Raw genomic sequence first — 18,979 nt, 5'->3', positions numbered from 1 at the left:
ACTCAACACAAGGTTATAGTCCAACAGGTTTAATTGGAAGCACACTAGCTTTCGGAGCGACACTCCTTCATCAGGTGATAGTCCTGATGAAGGAGTGTTGCTCCGAAAGCTAGTGTGCTTCCAATTAAACCTGTTGGACTATAACCTGGTGTTGTGTGATTTTTAACTTTGTACACCCCAGTCCAACACTGGCATCTCCAAATCTTAGCCTGTGCAGGAATTGAACCCACACTGATGGTGCAACACTGCATCACAAACCAGTCATCCAGCCAATTGAGTAATATACATTCAAGACTTTGTGAGAGAGAACAAATATTACAGAGTCAGAGATGAGGTTAAGTTTGAGACAGGTAGTGTTGGAAAGTCACTGATGACAGCATTTGAAAAATCAAAAGAATGGAAATGTGGGTTAGGATTCTGACAGCAGACAGGGAAATTTTGAAACAAATGGATAATATTCTGGAGGTGGAAAACTGCATCTTGTTAGGATGTGAAGTGAGAAGGGCATTTTAATGCTGAGCAAATCATAAAATGATAAAGCTGGAGTCAATGCATGCAGGTGCTGGAATGAACCAAAGACAGTTCATCAATGTTCGCAAGATTCCTTGCTTATTATTTTTTATCTTTATTTAATTTCTTCTGTCACTTCCTCCTGTTTCCCATAAAAATAAGGTTTTGGTTGGGCTTTGGGGTGACCTCTCGTTGAGGATTGATGACCCTAGTAATACTTGAAATGGTTCTTACGGCCCACAGAGGGAGTCAGGGATTCTCAGTTGATGCAAGTTCCAAGGGGAGCAGTAAATATGTCCTCTTGATGTGGAAGTGGGAGAAGTAGTGAGGAGAATATTTGACAACTGGGAGAGGACGCAGACAAAAGATAAAATGAAATCACTGCAAAAATTGGTTCTGTGTCAAAATCCTCTTGTATTACCTCAAGGGCTACCTTCCATTTGAATCACTAAGCTATTGCTTGAGGTGGATGGAGGTGGATAATTGCACTTTAAGAAAACAGCAGGGCACTCTTCCACTGACCTGCCTAACATTCAGTGCCTAATCCAATTTACCCCTCATTGCCATTGAACTGTTGATTGTGAATGTACATAAATGAACTGACACATTTATATCTACAATAAATAGCATGACTGCAGGTTGAATTCATTTTATAGGAATTGAGAAAGACATAAAAAATTAAACTTTATTGTGCGTGTTGATGGATTGTCTGTCCATTATAAAACTTGATTGAAGTTAGCTGGAAGAAAATATAGTCCTGTGTTTAATGGAGAAATGATCTGACATTGCCTGCTTTTAACACCTGCCAAAGCCATGATGTCCTGAAGATGTGCAAGACAGCATATATATTCAAACTCAGGCCCGTTTTTACAAAATGTTCACACTGTGGTTGTGCATGTCATGCAATTTACCCTTTCATGCCTTCAATTTGTTTTCCAGCCTTAAAATTAGATGGAGTAAACGTTCGCGGGTATTTTGCTTGGGCCTTGAGAGATATTGATGAACCAAACTATGGCTTCTACACTTCTAATCGAGCAGCTAAGCTCTCTGTTGAACATTACAGAAGAATTGTAGATAATGGCGGATTTCCAACATCAAAAATCACCAGTACAAAATGTTATCAAGACTTAAATTCTTCTGCAAAATGCAATCCTTCATTCTTCAGAAAACAGTTGCTAATTTTTGCATTATGTATTTTAAGTGTTTTTACTGCAACTATGTTTTTAATTATTTATTATTCGACAAAAAGATGCAGAAAATATAAGTAAAGCATTCTATTTAAAGAGGTATTAACTTGTCTTGAGGAAGGCACTCATTTATAGTTTGCCAAGAGTGATTTGTAAAGAAATGTTCTTTCTGGTCAATAATCTGACTTTAATTTTTCATCTAATTTTCATTTTCCTTCTAAAAAATGTTCAACAATTCTGTTTTAAAGGCAGTGACTCAAATTTGCAGTCATTGAATAAGTCTGGATAATAATTACATAATTGGCCTTTGAGCAATATTATAGTCACGCCATTCTTGTTTTCACCCTACAGCCACAAACACGGGATCATTTTAATTGTGTGTGTTGAGTGGTAGCAAATTGGCAGCAAATTTTACTCTTTCCCACTTTCTTTTGAAGTCAATAAAAATTGGGAAAGTCAGGGAAAGACATAATACATGGTCTGCTGATTGAAATTGCCTGTTTTAGACAATTACCTCAAATGTCCCTGCACACTCTTCAGCATTACATAGCTGTCAAGAATAAGGATGTCACCTCCTTCACACAAGGCTATCTGTAGCTTCCAAATGAACAACTTGCTTGTGATCAGCTAACTCAGGACACATCAGAGATCAAATATGGATATCTCTTAATCTGCAGCAGGTAATGAGTGTAACCATTGACCAACCATGCCTCCTGTTGATGTAAATTTGAGGAATATAATACATGTAATATAAATCACTTTGAGCAGAACAGGAGTGTCAAAGAAGTGATAGAGTTAGAACTTTAATGCAATCTTTCATCTGTAAATTTAGGTCTATACCCAACTCATGATTACACATTTTGTTTTCCATTTATTTCAACATAGAAGATAAAGTGTACCTGCAAATCTAAATTTCCAATATTTATGTGAAGCACCAAGATCTCAAGGGGAGTTGATGGCCTTGTGGTATTATTATTATTATTATTATTAGACGATTCAGGTAATGTTCTGGGGACTTGGACTCAAATCCCATCATGGTGGAACTTGAATTCAATAAAACTCTGGAATATAGGGTCTAATGTTGACCATAAAATAATTGCTGGTCATCAGGAAAAATCAGTCTAGTTCACTGGTATCTTTTGTGAGGAAGGAAATTTACCATTCTTATCTGGTCTGGCCAACGTGTGATTCCAGGCCCACAACATTGTGGTTGACTCTTAACTGCCCTCTGGATAATTACAGTTGGATTACAAATGCTGACCTAGCCAGAGGCACCCTCATCCTGTGAATGAATAAAAGTCAAGAGTACTAAACACGATAAGTTATTTCTCAGCTTATTAATATTTTGAAATATATGAAGAAATTTGGGGAGGTCCATTGTGCCAAAGTGCTATGGAGCAGATCTCTCAGCTGCCTACCATTGATCCCAGCCCAAACTTACATAGGGCAGACTTCCAGCACCGGTAAAGGAACAGCAACAACATTCTCCTCAGGTCTTTGGCTGCAAGGGCTCTGGAGAGAGGACATAAAAATAATGTTACCATTGCTGGAAAGACCGAGAACCAGGGATCACAGATTAAAGGTAAATGGCAACAAAAAGGAAAAGCGACATGAAGAAAAACTATTTTACGAAGCATAAAGTTGGGATCTGAAATGCACTGATTCAGCATAAGATGGAGGTAGACTCAACAGTGGCTTTTACAAGGGAATTGAATAATTACCTGGCGAGAATAATATGTAGAATTGCAAGAAAAAGGCAAGGGAATGACAGGAACCAAATCGCTCATGCTAATGGACACAGGCAGGATGGATGACCTTGTGTGCTGGAACGCTTCCATGAATCTTTAATTCTCTCTTCATTGCATCAGTCACCAGAAATATGTAGAAGGACTACTCATTCATAGCATGCATCAGTGCCTGACCACGCTACAGTGGGGAACGATAACAACTTTATTCTGTATTTTCTAATGTGATCATTAATTCCATACATTGGACAGGTTGCCAGGGGCAAGAAATAACTGATTGGAGAGGGATAAAATTGATGAATGTCAGCCAAGTCATACTTACAAGCAATCTAATGGCTGGGAAGGTTCTGCAGTTGTTCAATTATTTCTAGTCTGATTCTTGAGAGAATTGAGGTACAGCAAAGTATCAGACAAAGGATCAAGACATAAGGCATGTATCAGAAACTTAATGGTAAATTTATACTGTTATGTGAAAGGCATTTGCCATTCAGATGTTTGTGTAAATCCCCCAAGCCATCCTCGAAAGTGTTGTTTCTTTTAGCTTGACACAAAATATTTTTCACTTGCCCCCATTTCTATATCTTTGTATTAAAATGTTGATTAAAATAGGATACTTTAATTTAATAATTCCCAGCTTATCAGGAACAAGTCTACTCAGTTTGCTAATCATATCATTGTAAGAATCTACTGCAGATTAGGTAAAGCCTTTTATTCCATGTAATGTAGACAGCTCTGCATTGCCCTGTCATGAAAAGAAGTGTGTACAGCTATTTAAAAATGAACTGATATATATTTAGTTGAGAGTGTGGTGCTGGAAAAGCACTGCAGGTCAAGCAGCATCCGAGGAGCAGGAGAATCAACGTATTGGCCATTAGCCCTTCATCAGGAATGATTTCCAGCACCACACTCTTGACTCTGATCTCCAGCATCTGCAGTCCTCACTTTCTCCTAGTTGATATATCTTTAACGTCCTTTTTCAACTTACTGCTATAAAGGGTCTATTCTGATGCATGTACATTTGATAGAAACACATTGGCGACTCTTACACGAGTCTGAGTATTAAGGCTATCGTGAGATGTGTAGCAGAATCAGGTGATAAGTTCATTGAAGTCTGTCTCTATGTGAAGATCATCTGTTTTCATCTTTTCTGCTTTTCACCAGTGGTAGTGGTGAGATGCTAATTGACACTCATTATTAATTGTTAAATGCCTTGTTAGCACCACAATTTGCCTTATTAATCTTCAGACTCCCATTTTACCACATTTACCAAACAAGCTAATTTTCAGGAAACCTTGACAAGGAAAGCAGAGTGTATACCTGACCAATTCAGCTTGTTGCTTGCTCTGAATTATCTCTACATTACCTGCAACCAAGCAACAGCTCAGGGCACAGCATTCAGTCATTGGCTCCAGCTGCAGTCACTCCTCCTCCATGGATACTGGCATCTGACATGTCAGTTCATTACTGTATATCCATCCTCACACTTCTACTATAGAAGCACAGAAATGCTGGGCGTACCAGCAATGCATACTGAAAGGCTGCAGAAAGTCACTTTGCACACAGGGATAGGTACCCACCTCTCTCACTTAGTACCTCCTTGCATCTAGGCCTTGTCTCGCTGCTAGGCACAGTCACACAATCAGGCATCTTGCCTTGCTGCATTTCATTCCTCACTTTAGGGGCCCAGATATTGGATATGGCAAGGTGCTATGGCAATCTCACACCTACCCCATGTGCCAGTAACTTACATGCAAAACATGCTGCACGTGAGCAAGCAACCATTTATCCAAATCCTTCAAATCCTTGGAGAAATTGTCAAGGGGTCCTAGCATAGTAAGTTGTGGACAGCCTCCAAGGGAATGGCTATGCTCAGGCTTCTGGTTTTGGTATTGTTGTTCAGGGAGTCCATGGCTCTGCTGACCAGGGTATGGGCCACTGTCAGTCCATCTACTCAGTAGAGACGAGTCTTGGGGTGGTTGGGGTTGTGTAGAGCTAATGAAGTTGGGAGATGTATTGGCACCAATCAGGGGTCTGGGCACATCTTACCTGTGCCTGCCTGCCTACTCGTGTTGGTTGAGGGGTTGGGGCATGATCAAGCCATTACGTCTGTCCTGAAAACCTAATGGGTCAGCTGTGAGGTTAGGAGTGTGAAATTGCCACCACAGATATGGTACTGAGTCTTGGCACATTAGTCTTTGGGACTGGGGTCTACAGCCTCTTGGCAAGGGTTCAGCACATTTATGAAGGGGGTGCAGGAGGATTTCAAAGGGAATGATACTGTAAAACATGGCTGGGAAGGATGCGATGAGAGAGGGAGGGAGCAGTCTGTGGTCAGTGGTACCCGGCTTTGTGACAATTGTATATGGGAGAAACTTAAATTAGCACAACAGACATGGTTACCTTATAGGTTAGAGTTAGAGTGGGAAGGTTAGGCAGGTGTACGGCCAGGTTTAGTGGAAAGTTTGTTAAGTGTGAATCCTGTGGGGTTAACAGGTTGGGCCAGTACAAAGAGGATGTTGATAATTGGAGGCTCACGGAAACTTTCAGGCTGGGGCCGGGAACCACTGGCAGAGGAACACTCATTGTTTCCTGTCATTGTACTGGAAACTGAAAGTGTGCAATGGGAGGACAATTGCTTTCTGGAATAATTGGAGTGGGTGTAGTAAGTGTCTTGTGAGGGAGGGAGCTGCAGAATATACTATTCATTATGGTGTTGAAAGTCACTGGCCCCTGAAAGGTATCGCATTTGGGCCTGTAGGCTACATACTGCCTGGTCAATCCACAGCAGTGATCCCTTTGGAGGCAACATCTCTCTGGCATTGCTACTGCTAGTAGCTAAGCCCTGTGTACAAAGGGATCCAAATGTTAGAGATCATTAGGGAAGCAGATACATAAAAGGTACAGTCAACAACATTGTTGTATAAAGTTCAAATAACAAGTGCCACCGAAGAGCCTCAATCTTATTTTCTTTCCCTCCCTTTCACTATGTCTAAGTTTCACAGCTGGGCTGAAGAGATCCTGCTTTGATGCAGACACCATTGACCTGGAGATTTGACGGGACGATCCTGGGTAACTTGTTCTGGATGAGCCAGTCTGAATGAGGGTTTTCTTACCAGAAGCAAATTGATCCTCCGCAGCTTGAACTTACAAAGGTCAGGGGATGGGGGGTCATTAGGCAGGTGAACTTTGGAAATCAATGTTGTTGACTGTACCTTTCATGTATCTGCTTGTGAGCCTTTCACTCCAGCAGATAAATGTATTTTCACAACATCCAGCAACAGTACCTGGCCATATTGTAGGCCTCATGGAAGGACATTAATGCTGAGCATCTACCACATAAGCTACAAGCAGCAGGAAGCAACGTGTATTTGTGGCATTGTGTGCTACTGGCACCATTGACCCTCCTATAGAATGCGTACAGTGTGGAAACAGGCCATTCGGCCCACCAAGTCCACATCAACTCAAAAAGAGCATCCCACCTAGACTCACCCCCTACCCTATCCCGATAACCCTGCATTCCCCATGGCTAATCCACCTAACTTTAACATCCCTGGACACTGTGGGCAATTTAGCATGGTCAGTCCACCCCTAACTGGCACATCTTTGGACTGTGGGAGGAATCCAGAACACCTGGAGAAAACCCATGCAGACACAGGGAGAACGTGCAAACTCCACACAGTCACCCAAAATCAAACCCATATCACTGGTGCTGTGAGGCAGCAGTGCTAAACACTGGGCCTCCCCTAATGATCTCTAACATTTGGATCCCTTTGTACACAGGGCTTAGCTACTAGCAGTAGCATTGCCACTCAGGTGGAGGGAATGACCACCCCGACAGTGCCCTGAGTAGAAATTACCTTGGATGAGAAATCTATATTGGGCGTCCCAATTGTGCAGACTCCCTCTGCTCTATTATGGGCTGCCATCCTCTGCAATGAGAAAACAGGGGAGCCGGTCAGGAATTGGATTACAGTAGGTTGAATGGGTGGTAGTCCTGGTCCATGTGAGGATGCTGTGGATGCTTTGAAGGGCAAAGGAGGCAGCATGGTGAGCATGCCAGGTTAGTGATATGGGAGGTTGAGGGTGCTGAATGAGTGATGGAAGTTGTTTGAAGCGATCATGGAAGTGGTAGCGTGTACAGTGGTATAGCTGGTGCAATACCAGAGGCAGAGTGTGTGAGAGAGGTGACAGTCTGGTACTAATTTTGGCAGAACAGGAAGACCTTCTTACTGCACTGCTGACAGTTCCTCTATACTGTGGAGATGGCGTCGACATGAGTGGTAGCTTCAGATTATGTTTGGCAGGATCCAGCAGTTTAATGTCATCTGCCAATCCTCCAGGACGTGTACAGCCCTTCTCTGTACGATCCCATCCACCAGGACTTCCAAGTCCCTGACAGAGAATTGCAGTACCATCTTTCCCCATTTCTAACATTTTCTGACTAACTGAGCAGTGCAGCTTCAGAATACTAGCACCTGTTGAGGTGTACCACAAAGTTTTAATGAAGGTATGGGTGCAAGGAATGCTAGTGTTTCACTGAAGATCAGCTGACTGGCAAGTTGTTATGGGAACAACATGTGATAAGGTGGGGCAGACATCAGACATGAGATGCTGTAGACAATTGATGAGCTGAGTTTGGTAAGATACGGAGAAACCTACCAGTGTCAAACTTCCCAAAAAGTCAACACAACTCAGACTTAGCCAAAAAAAAAACAAGATTCAGTCCATGATCTAATAGTTTGATAACAGATCAAGAAAGTTCAGACACAGGCAGCTCTGAGAAAAGACAGGAAATCAATGATGAATAATGATTCTAACACAACAGTCTATCATTTAAATTGAAATAAAAAGTGCTGAAAATATATTTTTAGATGTGCATATTTTTGTTAAGTTTGCTTATTGTTCTTTGTAATGAATGTGCTCTGTAAATAAACAGTTTTCCTTTGTAAAATTTGCATGTGACATAATTAAATTGACTGAAAATGTTAATTAAAAAGTGTAACACCATTGCTGTCTGTTTTCTTAGTTTTGTTTCTTTGAACCAGTTATCAAATTGTTAACTGACTACCCAATTGTCCCAAGTAGTCAAATGTAGCCACAGATATCACTGGCTCATTCAGAACTCAAATGGTGCTTTTGTTTTCCACTTATGGGAAATTGTGGTGGTAAGCTGCAGTTTTGAAATGTTGCAGTCCATGTGTTGTTGGTAGACCCATAATACCATTAGGGTGTTCAAGAATTTTGACCCAGCTATACAGAAGAAATAGCAATATATTTCCAAATCAGAATGAGTCTGGCTTGGAGGTGAACTTGCAGGTGATGATGCTCCCAGATGTCTGCTACCTTTATCCTATTAGGGTTTGGGATTTGGACGGTGCTTCCTAAGGAGCCTTGGGGAGTTTTGCAGTGTATCTTGTAGATGGCATACACTGCTATCTCTGTGTAAGTGGTGGAGGACTGAATGTTTGAGGATGTGGTGCCAATCAAGCAGGATGCTTTGTCCTGGATGGTTTCAAGTTTGAGTGGTATGGGACTATTTAGACCAGTCAGATGTATGGTCAGGTGGATAGGCTTTGGGGAAATGGGTGATGAGTCACTTGCTGACAAATTCTTGGTCTCTGAACAAGCCATATAAAAATAGTGGTTACAAGTCAGTATTTAGTGGCTACTATTCAATGGTAATCTCTAGGATGTGGGGTTTCATTGATGGGGTAATGCCATTAAATGAATATGGTGCTGTAAAAACAACAGGCCAGGCAGCATTCAAGAAGCAGGAGAATTGTTCCTGATGAAGGGCTTATGCCCAAAACATCGATTCTCCCACTCCTCGGATGCTGCCTGACCAGTTTGGTTTTTCCAGCACCACACTCTCGACTCTGATCCCCAGCATCTGCAGTCCTCACCTTTTCCTAATGCCACTAAATGTCAAGGGATGACAGTTAGAGTCTCTCATTTGAAATGGTCTTTATCCAGCATTTGTGTGGTACAAATATAACTTGTTACTTATTGATTACCACTAAGGCTGCCTGGTTTTTTTGAAGTGCAACACATCTGAAGCTTGACACAACCAACTCCCATCCTTACAATCGAAAGATTCGATCACAGCCTGGGAATGCAGAAAATGATAAAATGAATAAATATAAACTAATATTAACCATTGGCTGGAGTCATGCTATACCTTTATGCTGAAATTGTGCCTTGACTTTATAAACGTAAATCATTTATGTTACTGTATGATGTAACAATGGGAGAGTTAATGTGGTTGCATGTGTGTGGTGTGTGAAAGGACAGAATGTTCTTGTGCCAGATAAAGCATTTTAAGTATTGAAAATAGTCTTTAAAACTCAAAGCTCCTGCCAGCTCCCTATAATTAATAAGCTTCTTTTCAAAACGAACTTTTACATTCACTTCTGAAATAACTTAATATTACTGAAATAATGCTTACAGTGAAGCATTTCCCATTGTAACAATACAGAGAAAGATTACTGGACTGGGGGGGCGGGGGGGGGGTGGGGGGAGAAGCACAGGTGGGGGCTCTTAGAAATACATTTAGAACCTTCAAGGTGTTATTTTAAAATGATTTTGATAAGGGTGCAGTAAGAAAGATGATTTCAGGATTTTTTTCCACGGACTTAATTTTTTTCCCTTTTCTCCAAGAAGTGATTCATTAAGTTTTGGTTCCATATGTTAATTCATCTCATAAATCCTGCACTGGCCAATATTTAACAAATATACTGTTTCCACTTCAATGAGAAGTGAAGACAATGGAGTGCAGGTTTAGTGTGGGGGTTTTCAGGTATATGCTGCTCAAACTGGGAAAACAGATTCTAAGATATGTGTCAAATATTCAAATGGCAAGTTGGAACACTGTCCAAGTATACTGAAAAATGCATGATTGCTCTTATACTTGTTGTCGTCTTGGCTGAATAGTGGCTTCCCTGCCTGAATCAGAAGTTTAAAGATCATATTACACTTCCAAATCTTGAGTGCATAGTCTAGCCTGATAGTTCAATACAACATTGATAAAGTAATGCAATGCCTGAGGTACTAAGTTTTGGTTCAGATTTTAAACCAAGGTCCATCTATCCTTGCCAAAGTTTGCAAAAGATACTGTAGCCCCTTTTGCGATGCCCAGAAGCAAGATATTATACAAATACAAGTCATAACTTTTTAAAACTGTTATAGTGTGGCTTCTCTCGTTAGTCTCCCCTGTTCTTGATCTTTCTTTTTTCAGGTGGTAGAGGACTGTGGTTTAGGATGAAAAGCAGCCATATTGACAGCTGGCTGCAATTTGGGACGTTGCTGCCAGAAAAATTTGGCTAAAGACCCGCTTCCTATCACTTCACATTTCTGCATCACAAAATCCATCTTTTACTTCCCTCTCTCGCTCTCTGTCCACCCTCGACATTTTAAAGTACCCACTCAACCCTTGGCCCTCAAACTCCACCACTTATTTTGAGTTCCTAGCTGAGGGTCATCCAGCTGATGCTAGATTCATGGTAAAAATGAAAACTGACTTGCTACACATTAATGTCACTGTACATCTGAAGATATTCAAGTGTTATTTCAGTACATATGAAAACACCAAAATCTTCCATGTGACTAATACCAAGAAACCCTTACTTATATGATGTAATCTTTATTAGTGCATTTCATAATGAGGAAAAATAAACTTTTTATACAAGAAATAATGAAACTTTTAACCACAAATATTCTTAAATGTATCAGGTTTTCTCACTCTAAATATTAGATAAACATTATTTACAGTCAAAACAAATCCAACAAATGAGGTAAAAATGAGGTATAAATAGTTACATCCTTAAATAAAACTCCTGGTCATACTGAATCCCAATCAGAGGCATAATACTATGTTGAAAATGTGGCCCAAGTGCAACCACTTGACTCATGCACATATAAAGTGACTACACTCAGTAAGAATACATGATTTTTGACTAAATATGTGGCACTAACATAGTATTTTTTTCACTATTGTTTACCAGTAATTGCACCATGTTGTATATGAAAATAATACTGTAAAAATGATAATGTGCTTTAAGACATGCCCGGTATAACTGGTGTACAATGAAGACTGCATTCTCTGCAGAAAAAAGTTTTAATAAGATTTCAGTAAAAAAAAAATCCTGTTTTTGCTAACCCAGAGTGAACAATAAATTACTGAAATGCATAATTACCTTTTAAATACATACTTTCATGGTTGCTGGAGGAAAGATCCAAAGACTTCATGAAATAATCTATCTGTCTATACATGCACATTATTCTCAACTCTGTTGCTTTTCTTGACTATTTCCATCACAGATAAAGTCAAGCTAAAACGGTGTCAAAGCAGATCTGACCTCAAAAAAGGTCATTGTGAAATTGGCTTTGCTGTGCAAACATCTGGCTCACAATAGCAAAAATCATCTTAAAATTCTATGGCAAGATTTGGGATCCAAGAGCTAGAAATACCAGCTAGACAGCCAGGCATCACAGCTAAATGTTAAACGCTTAAAATATAGATACAGAATATATATATTTATACTTCATATAGATTTTTATTATCTACATATATAAAATAAAAGTGTTGATGCTTCTCAGAAGCACTTATTCCTTGGACTGTGCAAAGCACAGTATAATATTCTGTATGGATTTATGAACCTCAAGTTTCACACATGAGGCCCACTATAATTAACTAGACTTCAGGCTTAGTTTCCACTGAATATACTTGGATAAATTAAAAATACAAATATTCAACAGTGACTTTTCAAACAGCTCTAGATGCATGGTTTTATACAAATCTATCCAGCAAATGGCACAGGAATTGCAGAAAGTTTGAATCAGGCCATGAAGAAAGGGACTGCAATACAATACTATAAAATCTAGCTATGGATGATGCTGATCAGCAGCACTGGTGTATTTGCAATCTAGAGGATAACTATGGCAATCAGGACAGTAAAGTACCATGAACAGCCTTGGCAAGTTTATCACTCAATACAAAAAAAATTTACAAATGTCTTTGCTAGCAAGAAAGCCATTCACCATTACTGTGAGCTATTTATATATTTGCCTTGAGGAATCAACTTTCCCATAAAATGGCTTCCCTTCCAATATACAATCTTCCATTTTAGATTTTGGTTTCTGGACCTTCTGAATTTATAGGCTGAAATGAATTTCTGATCCTTCCAGCATCTGCTGCACAGAGATATCCAAAGGCTTTATTGTACCATTCTGGAGTCCGACCCCTAAAGACATCAAGATGTTTAGATATTAGTGTAATGAATTCTCTCAGACTGAGACAAATGTACATAAATATTGCAGCATGAAATGGTGTCAGTCTGCAGTTAAATTTTGGAGTTAACAGCATGCACTCAGCCACAATGATAGACCACAAATAACAAATATATATTACATACTGGAAGAAAGACTTTATGTTTTTTAAACCAGAAGAATATCCACACTGTTTTAATACACCATCGAAACAGACATAGCTATAAACTAGAAAATAAAAAAAAGAGAAAATGCTGGAGGTGTCCAGATTTCCAGGTACATAATAAAGAACAAGTTCACATTTTGGGTATATTTCATGCTAAGATTTGAATGAACAGTATGACCTGAATGCTGACCTATCTTCTACTATCAGATGCTGATTCATTAGCTGTGTGTTTCCAGCAGTTTCAGTTTTTACTTCATTTAGATAGTGATGTTACATTCAATAATAATTAGTTGGCAGTAGAAAGCAGTAATTTAATTGTGCTGTACAACGAGATCATTAAATCAGTACACGGAGGCTTAAGCATCAGCAGAATTACAAAATTGACTTACCACCTTGAAACACAATGCCCAACACCTTTCTTTGTACTGTTTTTTGGATTTCTTCTCTTGATATGTTCTGCAATCTTAGTTCAGGATGTGCATACAGAGGATTTTGGTGCAGGAGCAGGCCAATCAACGGGACCATGGCTGATCTGGTTGTGGCATCAAATCCATTTTCCTATCTGCTGCCCAATCAACCTCATCCCATAAATCCTCGATCACCTTTTATAGTGAAAACCTAAATCCTTTAATAAACTTACTCAGCCAGTATCCACTAAGTTCTGCATAATTTCCACAAGCTAATGATTCTCTGGGGGAAAAGAAAAGTAACTTTCATCTTAAAAGAGAAACATCCTGATCTCAGGCAATGACCATCACCAATAACAGACAGAAAGACAATCTAACCACTGCCCCAGATACTTAACAGTGTTACCACCGAATCTACCTCTATCAACATTGTGGGGGTTACCAGTAACCAGATACTCAACTGAACCTGCCATATAAATACTGTAGCAAAAGAGCAGATCAGAGGCCAGGAATACTGCAGCAAGGAACTCACCACCTGACTCCCTGAAGTCTATCCTCTGTCTACAAGGCATAAATTAAGAGTGTGATAAAATATGCCCCATTTTCCTGGATTAGTGCAGCTCCAACAATACTCCAGAAGCTAGACTGGCACACATTCACAAATATTCACAAACATTCACTCTCTCCACCACCGATGCTTAGCAGCAGTGTATACTATCCACAAGATGCAATGCAGAAATTCACAGCTCCTCATACAACCACTTCTACCTAGAAAGACAAGGGCAGCAGATATAAGGGAACATCACCCTCCCAAATGGCATTGTGGGTTAGTCCTTACAGCATGAGGACTGTGGCGGTTAAAGATGACAGCTCACCACTACTTTCTCAAGGGCAATTAAGGACAGATAATAAACTGCTGGCCAACCAGCAATGCCCACATCCCACGAGTGAAATAAAAAAACCCTCAAACAATGCCTCTATCTGGTCTCTCTCAAAAGGAAAGGCATCTACCTGCACAAACCAATTAAATCCTCACAGGGATTTTGTCCCTTATTTTTAATTACCTGAAAGCATGGATCCTATAGTTCCCCACTTCATTCTCCATGGTCATGCCTTAGTCAAAGTTGCCTTGTCAATCAATTATCACCCCATTTCTATCATAGACATTGTTGAGAATATTTGAAATTTGGCGTTCTTGAGTTTTTCCTGAACAGTGCAAGACAAGATATCTCAGTGGCACGTGTCTCTCTTCAATAATATTCAAATATTTATTCCTGCACATTTGGACACTGGAGAGTTATTGAAGAATGAAGGTGAACACTAAGACTTTTCTCACTTTTTGTCACTGTGGAAGAACGTTAAAATTGAAAAAGAATGCTAAGAGTACAATAGCTCAGTTACCTCAGATCTGCTCTGCTTATGTGTGTCATTCGTGATTTTCCCGAGCCACATGGCTCAATCAGCCACTGACTGTCAATAACCATGGCTCGGACTCCACCCACCAAAGGTGCATCATCGTGTTCTATAGAAATGGCCACAAGCGCACATGTTCCCTTTGGTAAATCGGTTCTCCATGTTCTGAAAGAGTCAGAGATAAAAACTTTTTTTAAAAAATCGAATTTACAAGAGAAAAGTGATAAAAGATTGTTTCTTAGATCACAATGCCCAATAAGATAGAGCCTTATTAACATAATTGAAGCTTCTGGTAGTCGCATATTTAGTTTAGTTTACCTTCCATTTAATTGATTAAATAAATGAACACCAAATTCAAGATGACTAAGCAATATGTTTGGTTTCCATGAATATTCAAAATTCTAATATTATTAATAATATGAACGTTTGTCAGGTATCTTGGGCAAAATCACCATAAACATAGAAAACAGGAGCAAGAGTAGGCCATTCAGCCTGAGTCTGCTCTACCATTCAATATGGCCACAACTGATCCTCTAACTGAGGACCATATTCCCTGTATCTTTAATCATCCTTGACAAAGTCAGGTGTCTAATAAATCTATAGTTTCACCAGTCTCTCAGTGAATAAATTTCTCTCATCTCCGTCCTAAACAATCTTTCCCATATTATAAAATTGAAAACCCTTTTCGTTAACCCTCCAGCGAAGGGAAACATCATCCCTGCTTCCAGGTTGTGAAACCATATTAGAACTTCATATTTTTATACATTTCAGTAAGATTCCTTTTGTCCTTAAACTCCAGTGACAAGCTTACCTGACCCAATCTCTCCTCATACAACAACTCTGCTATTCTAGGAACCCGATGAGTGAATCTTCACTGTACTCTTTCTATGGTGGGTTTACTTAGGAAAGGAGACCAATAGTCCAAGTGTGATCTCAAGGCTCTGAACAGAGCAGTAGGATACCTCTGCTCTTGATCTCAAACCCTCTTATAATGAATGGCAACATGCAGTTTCCCTTCCAACGTGATTTCTGCATTTGCATGTTTGCTTTCAGTGTCACAAAGTGTGGCACTGGAAAAGCACACAGCCCAGGCAGCATCTGAGGAGCAGGAGAGAGGACGTTTCAGGCATAAGCCCAAACAATGACTCTCTTGCTCCTTGGATGCTGCCTGACCTGCGTGCTTTTCCAGCTTCACTCTTTTCAACTCTGACTCTCCAGCATCTGCAGTCCTCACTTTCTCTTGCTTGCTTTTGGTGAGTGATGTACAAGTACATTCATTGTGTTGTGATACATATGACATACCCAGACCAGACGGTGATGGTGGCTAACAACAAACCAGTTCTCTTTTAGACAGTGTAAGCTTTAATACTGCTGTTTGAGAGAATGAAGTTATGCAAATATAATTGTTACAGTTACACCCCTGGTGACATAAGCACTAATTTGGATGATTTACATTTAGGGAACCTGGGCCACATTTCTGCAAAGAATACATTAAACCTTGCTTGAATGCAATGCTATTCTTTTAGCTAAATTTTTGTTCCTTTGGTTCAGTCAGAAAAGTAGATGCAAGTTAAACAAGACATAATTGCCTTTTATGTTTGCATTTTTTTTAAACCTAAAGTTTTTAAAAGTCAGAAATTATGGTCCATCCTTTAAGGTTGCATCAAAATACAGTGCTGGCATTTTCACTAGTTGGTGTCCTTAATGCTTGCAAGCAAGTATGTTTGTAAAGAGACCTCAGTGTGCTTCAGCAGCTACTATATTCAAAGCACCTCCCTGCTGAAGATGCAAGCCCATTATTTGGATTAACACTTCTTTCCTCATATCCCTTAACACCTTTAGTGAACAGACATCTTTCAATTTCAAATTTAAACATACAAATGACGTGTGATAGATTTAATTGTAAGAGGTCCAGATTTCAGCCACCTTGTGCAGAGGTGTTTCCTAGTTTCACTCCTGAAAGTCTAAATTTTAGAGTCAGACCCAAGTACACTAGTTTATGCTCCCTTTTTGCCGACACAATTTGTTCCTCTTTGATCTTCTAAGTTAGATGGAATTCTAGTTTGTGGAGCCCAGCTATTCTGTGGCTGCATTTATAGTGTACTCGCTCCAGGCCAATACAAGCTGTGGCGCCAATAGCTTTTCTCAGTATTTCAAGTGTGGTCTAGGTAGACCTTTCTACAGTTATACCAAGGCTGCTACCGCTTTATAGCTAGAGGACTAGGGTATAAAGGCCAGTATTCTGGATTATTCTGGATTGTCAGGAAGAGCACAGCAGTTCAGGCAGCATCCAAGGAGCAGCGAAATCGACATTTCAGGCAAAAGCCCTTCATCAGGAATAAAGGTTTCCAGCATCTGCAGTCATTGTTTTTACTTTATAAAGGCCAGTATTCCATTAACATCCTTAAGTTTCTGTTCTCATGGTTTAGTAATCCATGTACATGAACACAGTCATTGGAAGAATTGGGAATGAGGCAAATTTAAATACAATTATATTTCCCCTCTTATTTCCGAGAGTCATTCCATGATTTTCCCTTTTTAATCTAGTTCTTAAAGCGGAAGGGTTTCCGTAAAAGCTATGATTTTTTGTTGCTAAAATCTCAGGATGAAATTAAAGATACCGATTATTAACAAAATATTCAAAATAAGAGTTTTGCTACTCTATGGAGCACACATACATAAGCATTCTGAAATTAAGGAAGACTGATGAGATAGAGTCGGAGTCATAGAGATGTACAGCCTGGAAACAGACCCTTCGGTCCAACCTGTCCATGCCGACCAGGTATCCCAACCCAATCTAGTCCCACCTGCCAGCACGCAGCCCATATCCCTCCAAACCCTTCCTATTCATATACCCATCCAGATGCCTTTTAAATGTTGCAATTGTACCAGCCTCCACCACTTCCTCTGGCAGCTCATTCCATACGCGTACCACCTTCTGTGTGAAAAAGTTGCCCCTAAGGTCTCTTTTATATATTTCTCCTCACTCTAAACCTAGGGCCTCTAGTTTTGGACTCCCTTGCCCCAGGGAAAAGACTTTGTCTATTTACCCTACCCATGCCCCTCAATTTTGTAAACCTCTATAAGGTCACCCCTCAGCCTCCAACAGTCCAGGGAAAACAGCCCCAGCCTGTTCAGCCTTTCCCTATAGCTCAAATCCTCCAACCTTGGCAACATCCTTGTAAATCTTTTCTGAACCCTTTCAATTTTCATAACATCTTTCCGATAGGAAGGAGACCAGAATTGCATGCAATATTCCAACAGTGGCCTAACCAATGTCCTGTACAGCCGCACCATGACCACCCAACTCCTGTACTCAATACTCTGCCCAATAAAGGAAAGCATACCAAACGCTGCCTTCACTACCCTATCTACCTGCAACTCCACTTTCAAGGAGCTATGAACCTGCTCTCCAAGGTCTCTTTGTTCAGCGACACTCCCTAAGACCTTACCATTAAGTGTACAAGTCCTGCTAAGATTTGCTTTCCCAAAATGCAGCACCTCACATTTATCTGAATTAAACTCCATCTGCCACTTCTCAGCCTCTTGGCCCATCTGATCAAGATCCTGTTGTAATTGGAGGTAATGTTCTTTGCTGTCCACTACGCCTCCAATTTTAGTGTCATTTGCAAACTTACTAACTATACCTCTTATGCTCACATCCAAATCATTTATATAAATGACAAAACGTAGAGGTCCCAGCATCGATACTTATGGCACTCCACTGGTCACAGGCCTCCAGTCTGAAAAACAACCCTCCACCACCACCCGCTGTCTGCCACCTTTGAGCCAGTTCTGTATCCAAATGGCTAGTTCTCCCTGTATTCCATGAGATCTAACCTTGCTAATTAGTCTCCCATGGGGAACCTTGTCGAACGCCTTACTGAAGTCCATTTCAATCACATCTACAACTCTGCCCTCATCAATCCTCTTTGTAACTTCTTCAAAAAACTCAGTCAAGTTTGTGAGACATAATTTCCCACACACAAAGCCATGTTGACCATCCCTAATCAGTCCTTGCCTTTCCAAATACGTGTACATCCTGTTCCTCAGGATTCCCTCCAACAATTTGTCTACCACCGAGGTCAGGCTCACTGGTCTATAGTTCCCTGGTTTGTCCTTAGCACCCTTCTTAAACAGTGGCACCACGTTAGCCAACCTCCAGTCTTCTGGCATCTCACCTGTGGCTATCGATGATACAAATATCTCAGCAAGAGGCCCAGCAATCACTTCTCTAGCTTCACACAGTTCTGGGATACACCTGATCAGGTCCTGGGGATTTATCCA

At 40.2% G+C, this 18,979-nt stretch overlaps 2 protein-coding genes across 6 annotated transcripts in view; one reads left to right on the top strand and one right to left on the bottom strand.

Moving 5' to 3' along the window:
- Nucleotides 1–8,399, top strand: part of kl (klotho) — a 97,142-nt gene extending 88,743 nt beyond the window's left edge. Inside the window, exon 5 of the mRNA XM_072577230.1 lies at nt 1,450–8,399. Within this exon, the coding sequence (XP_072433331.1) occupies nt 1,450–1,778 (329 nt within the window). The 3' untranslated portion in view covers nt 1,779–8,399. The remainder of the gene's footprint in view (nt 1–1,449) is intronic.
- Nucleotides 8,400–11,065: 2,666 nt separating this feature from the next.
- The window catches only part of stard13b (StAR related lipid transfer domain containing 13b), a 514,228-nt gene continuing 506,314 nt past the window's right edge, over nt 11,066–18,979 (bottom strand). For all 5 annotated transcript variants that reach the window (XM_072577224.1, XM_072577226.1, XM_072577229.1 and 2 more), the window contains 2 exons: nt 14,681–14,857; nt 11,066–12,681 (listed from right to left, as the gene is read on the bottom strand). In XM_072577224.1, the coding sequence (XP_072433325.1) occupies nt 12,564–12,681; nt 14,681–14,857 (295 nt within the window). In that variant the 3' untranslated portion in view covers nt 11,066–12,563. The remainder of the gene's footprint in view (nt 12,682–14,680; nt 14,858–18,979) is intronic.

The sequence above is a fragment of the Chiloscyllium punctatum genome, chromosome 9 (assembly GCF_047496795.1).
Source record: "Chiloscyllium punctatum isolate Juve2018m chromosome 9, sChiPun1.3, whole genome shotgun sequence".
Lineage (NCBI taxonomy): Eukaryota > Metazoa > Chordata > Chondrichthyes > Orectolobiformes > Hemiscylliidae > Chiloscyllium > Chiloscyllium punctatum.
Note: the sequence above shows the minus strand (reverse complement) of the source record. Positions and strands in the feature narration are given on the sequence as shown.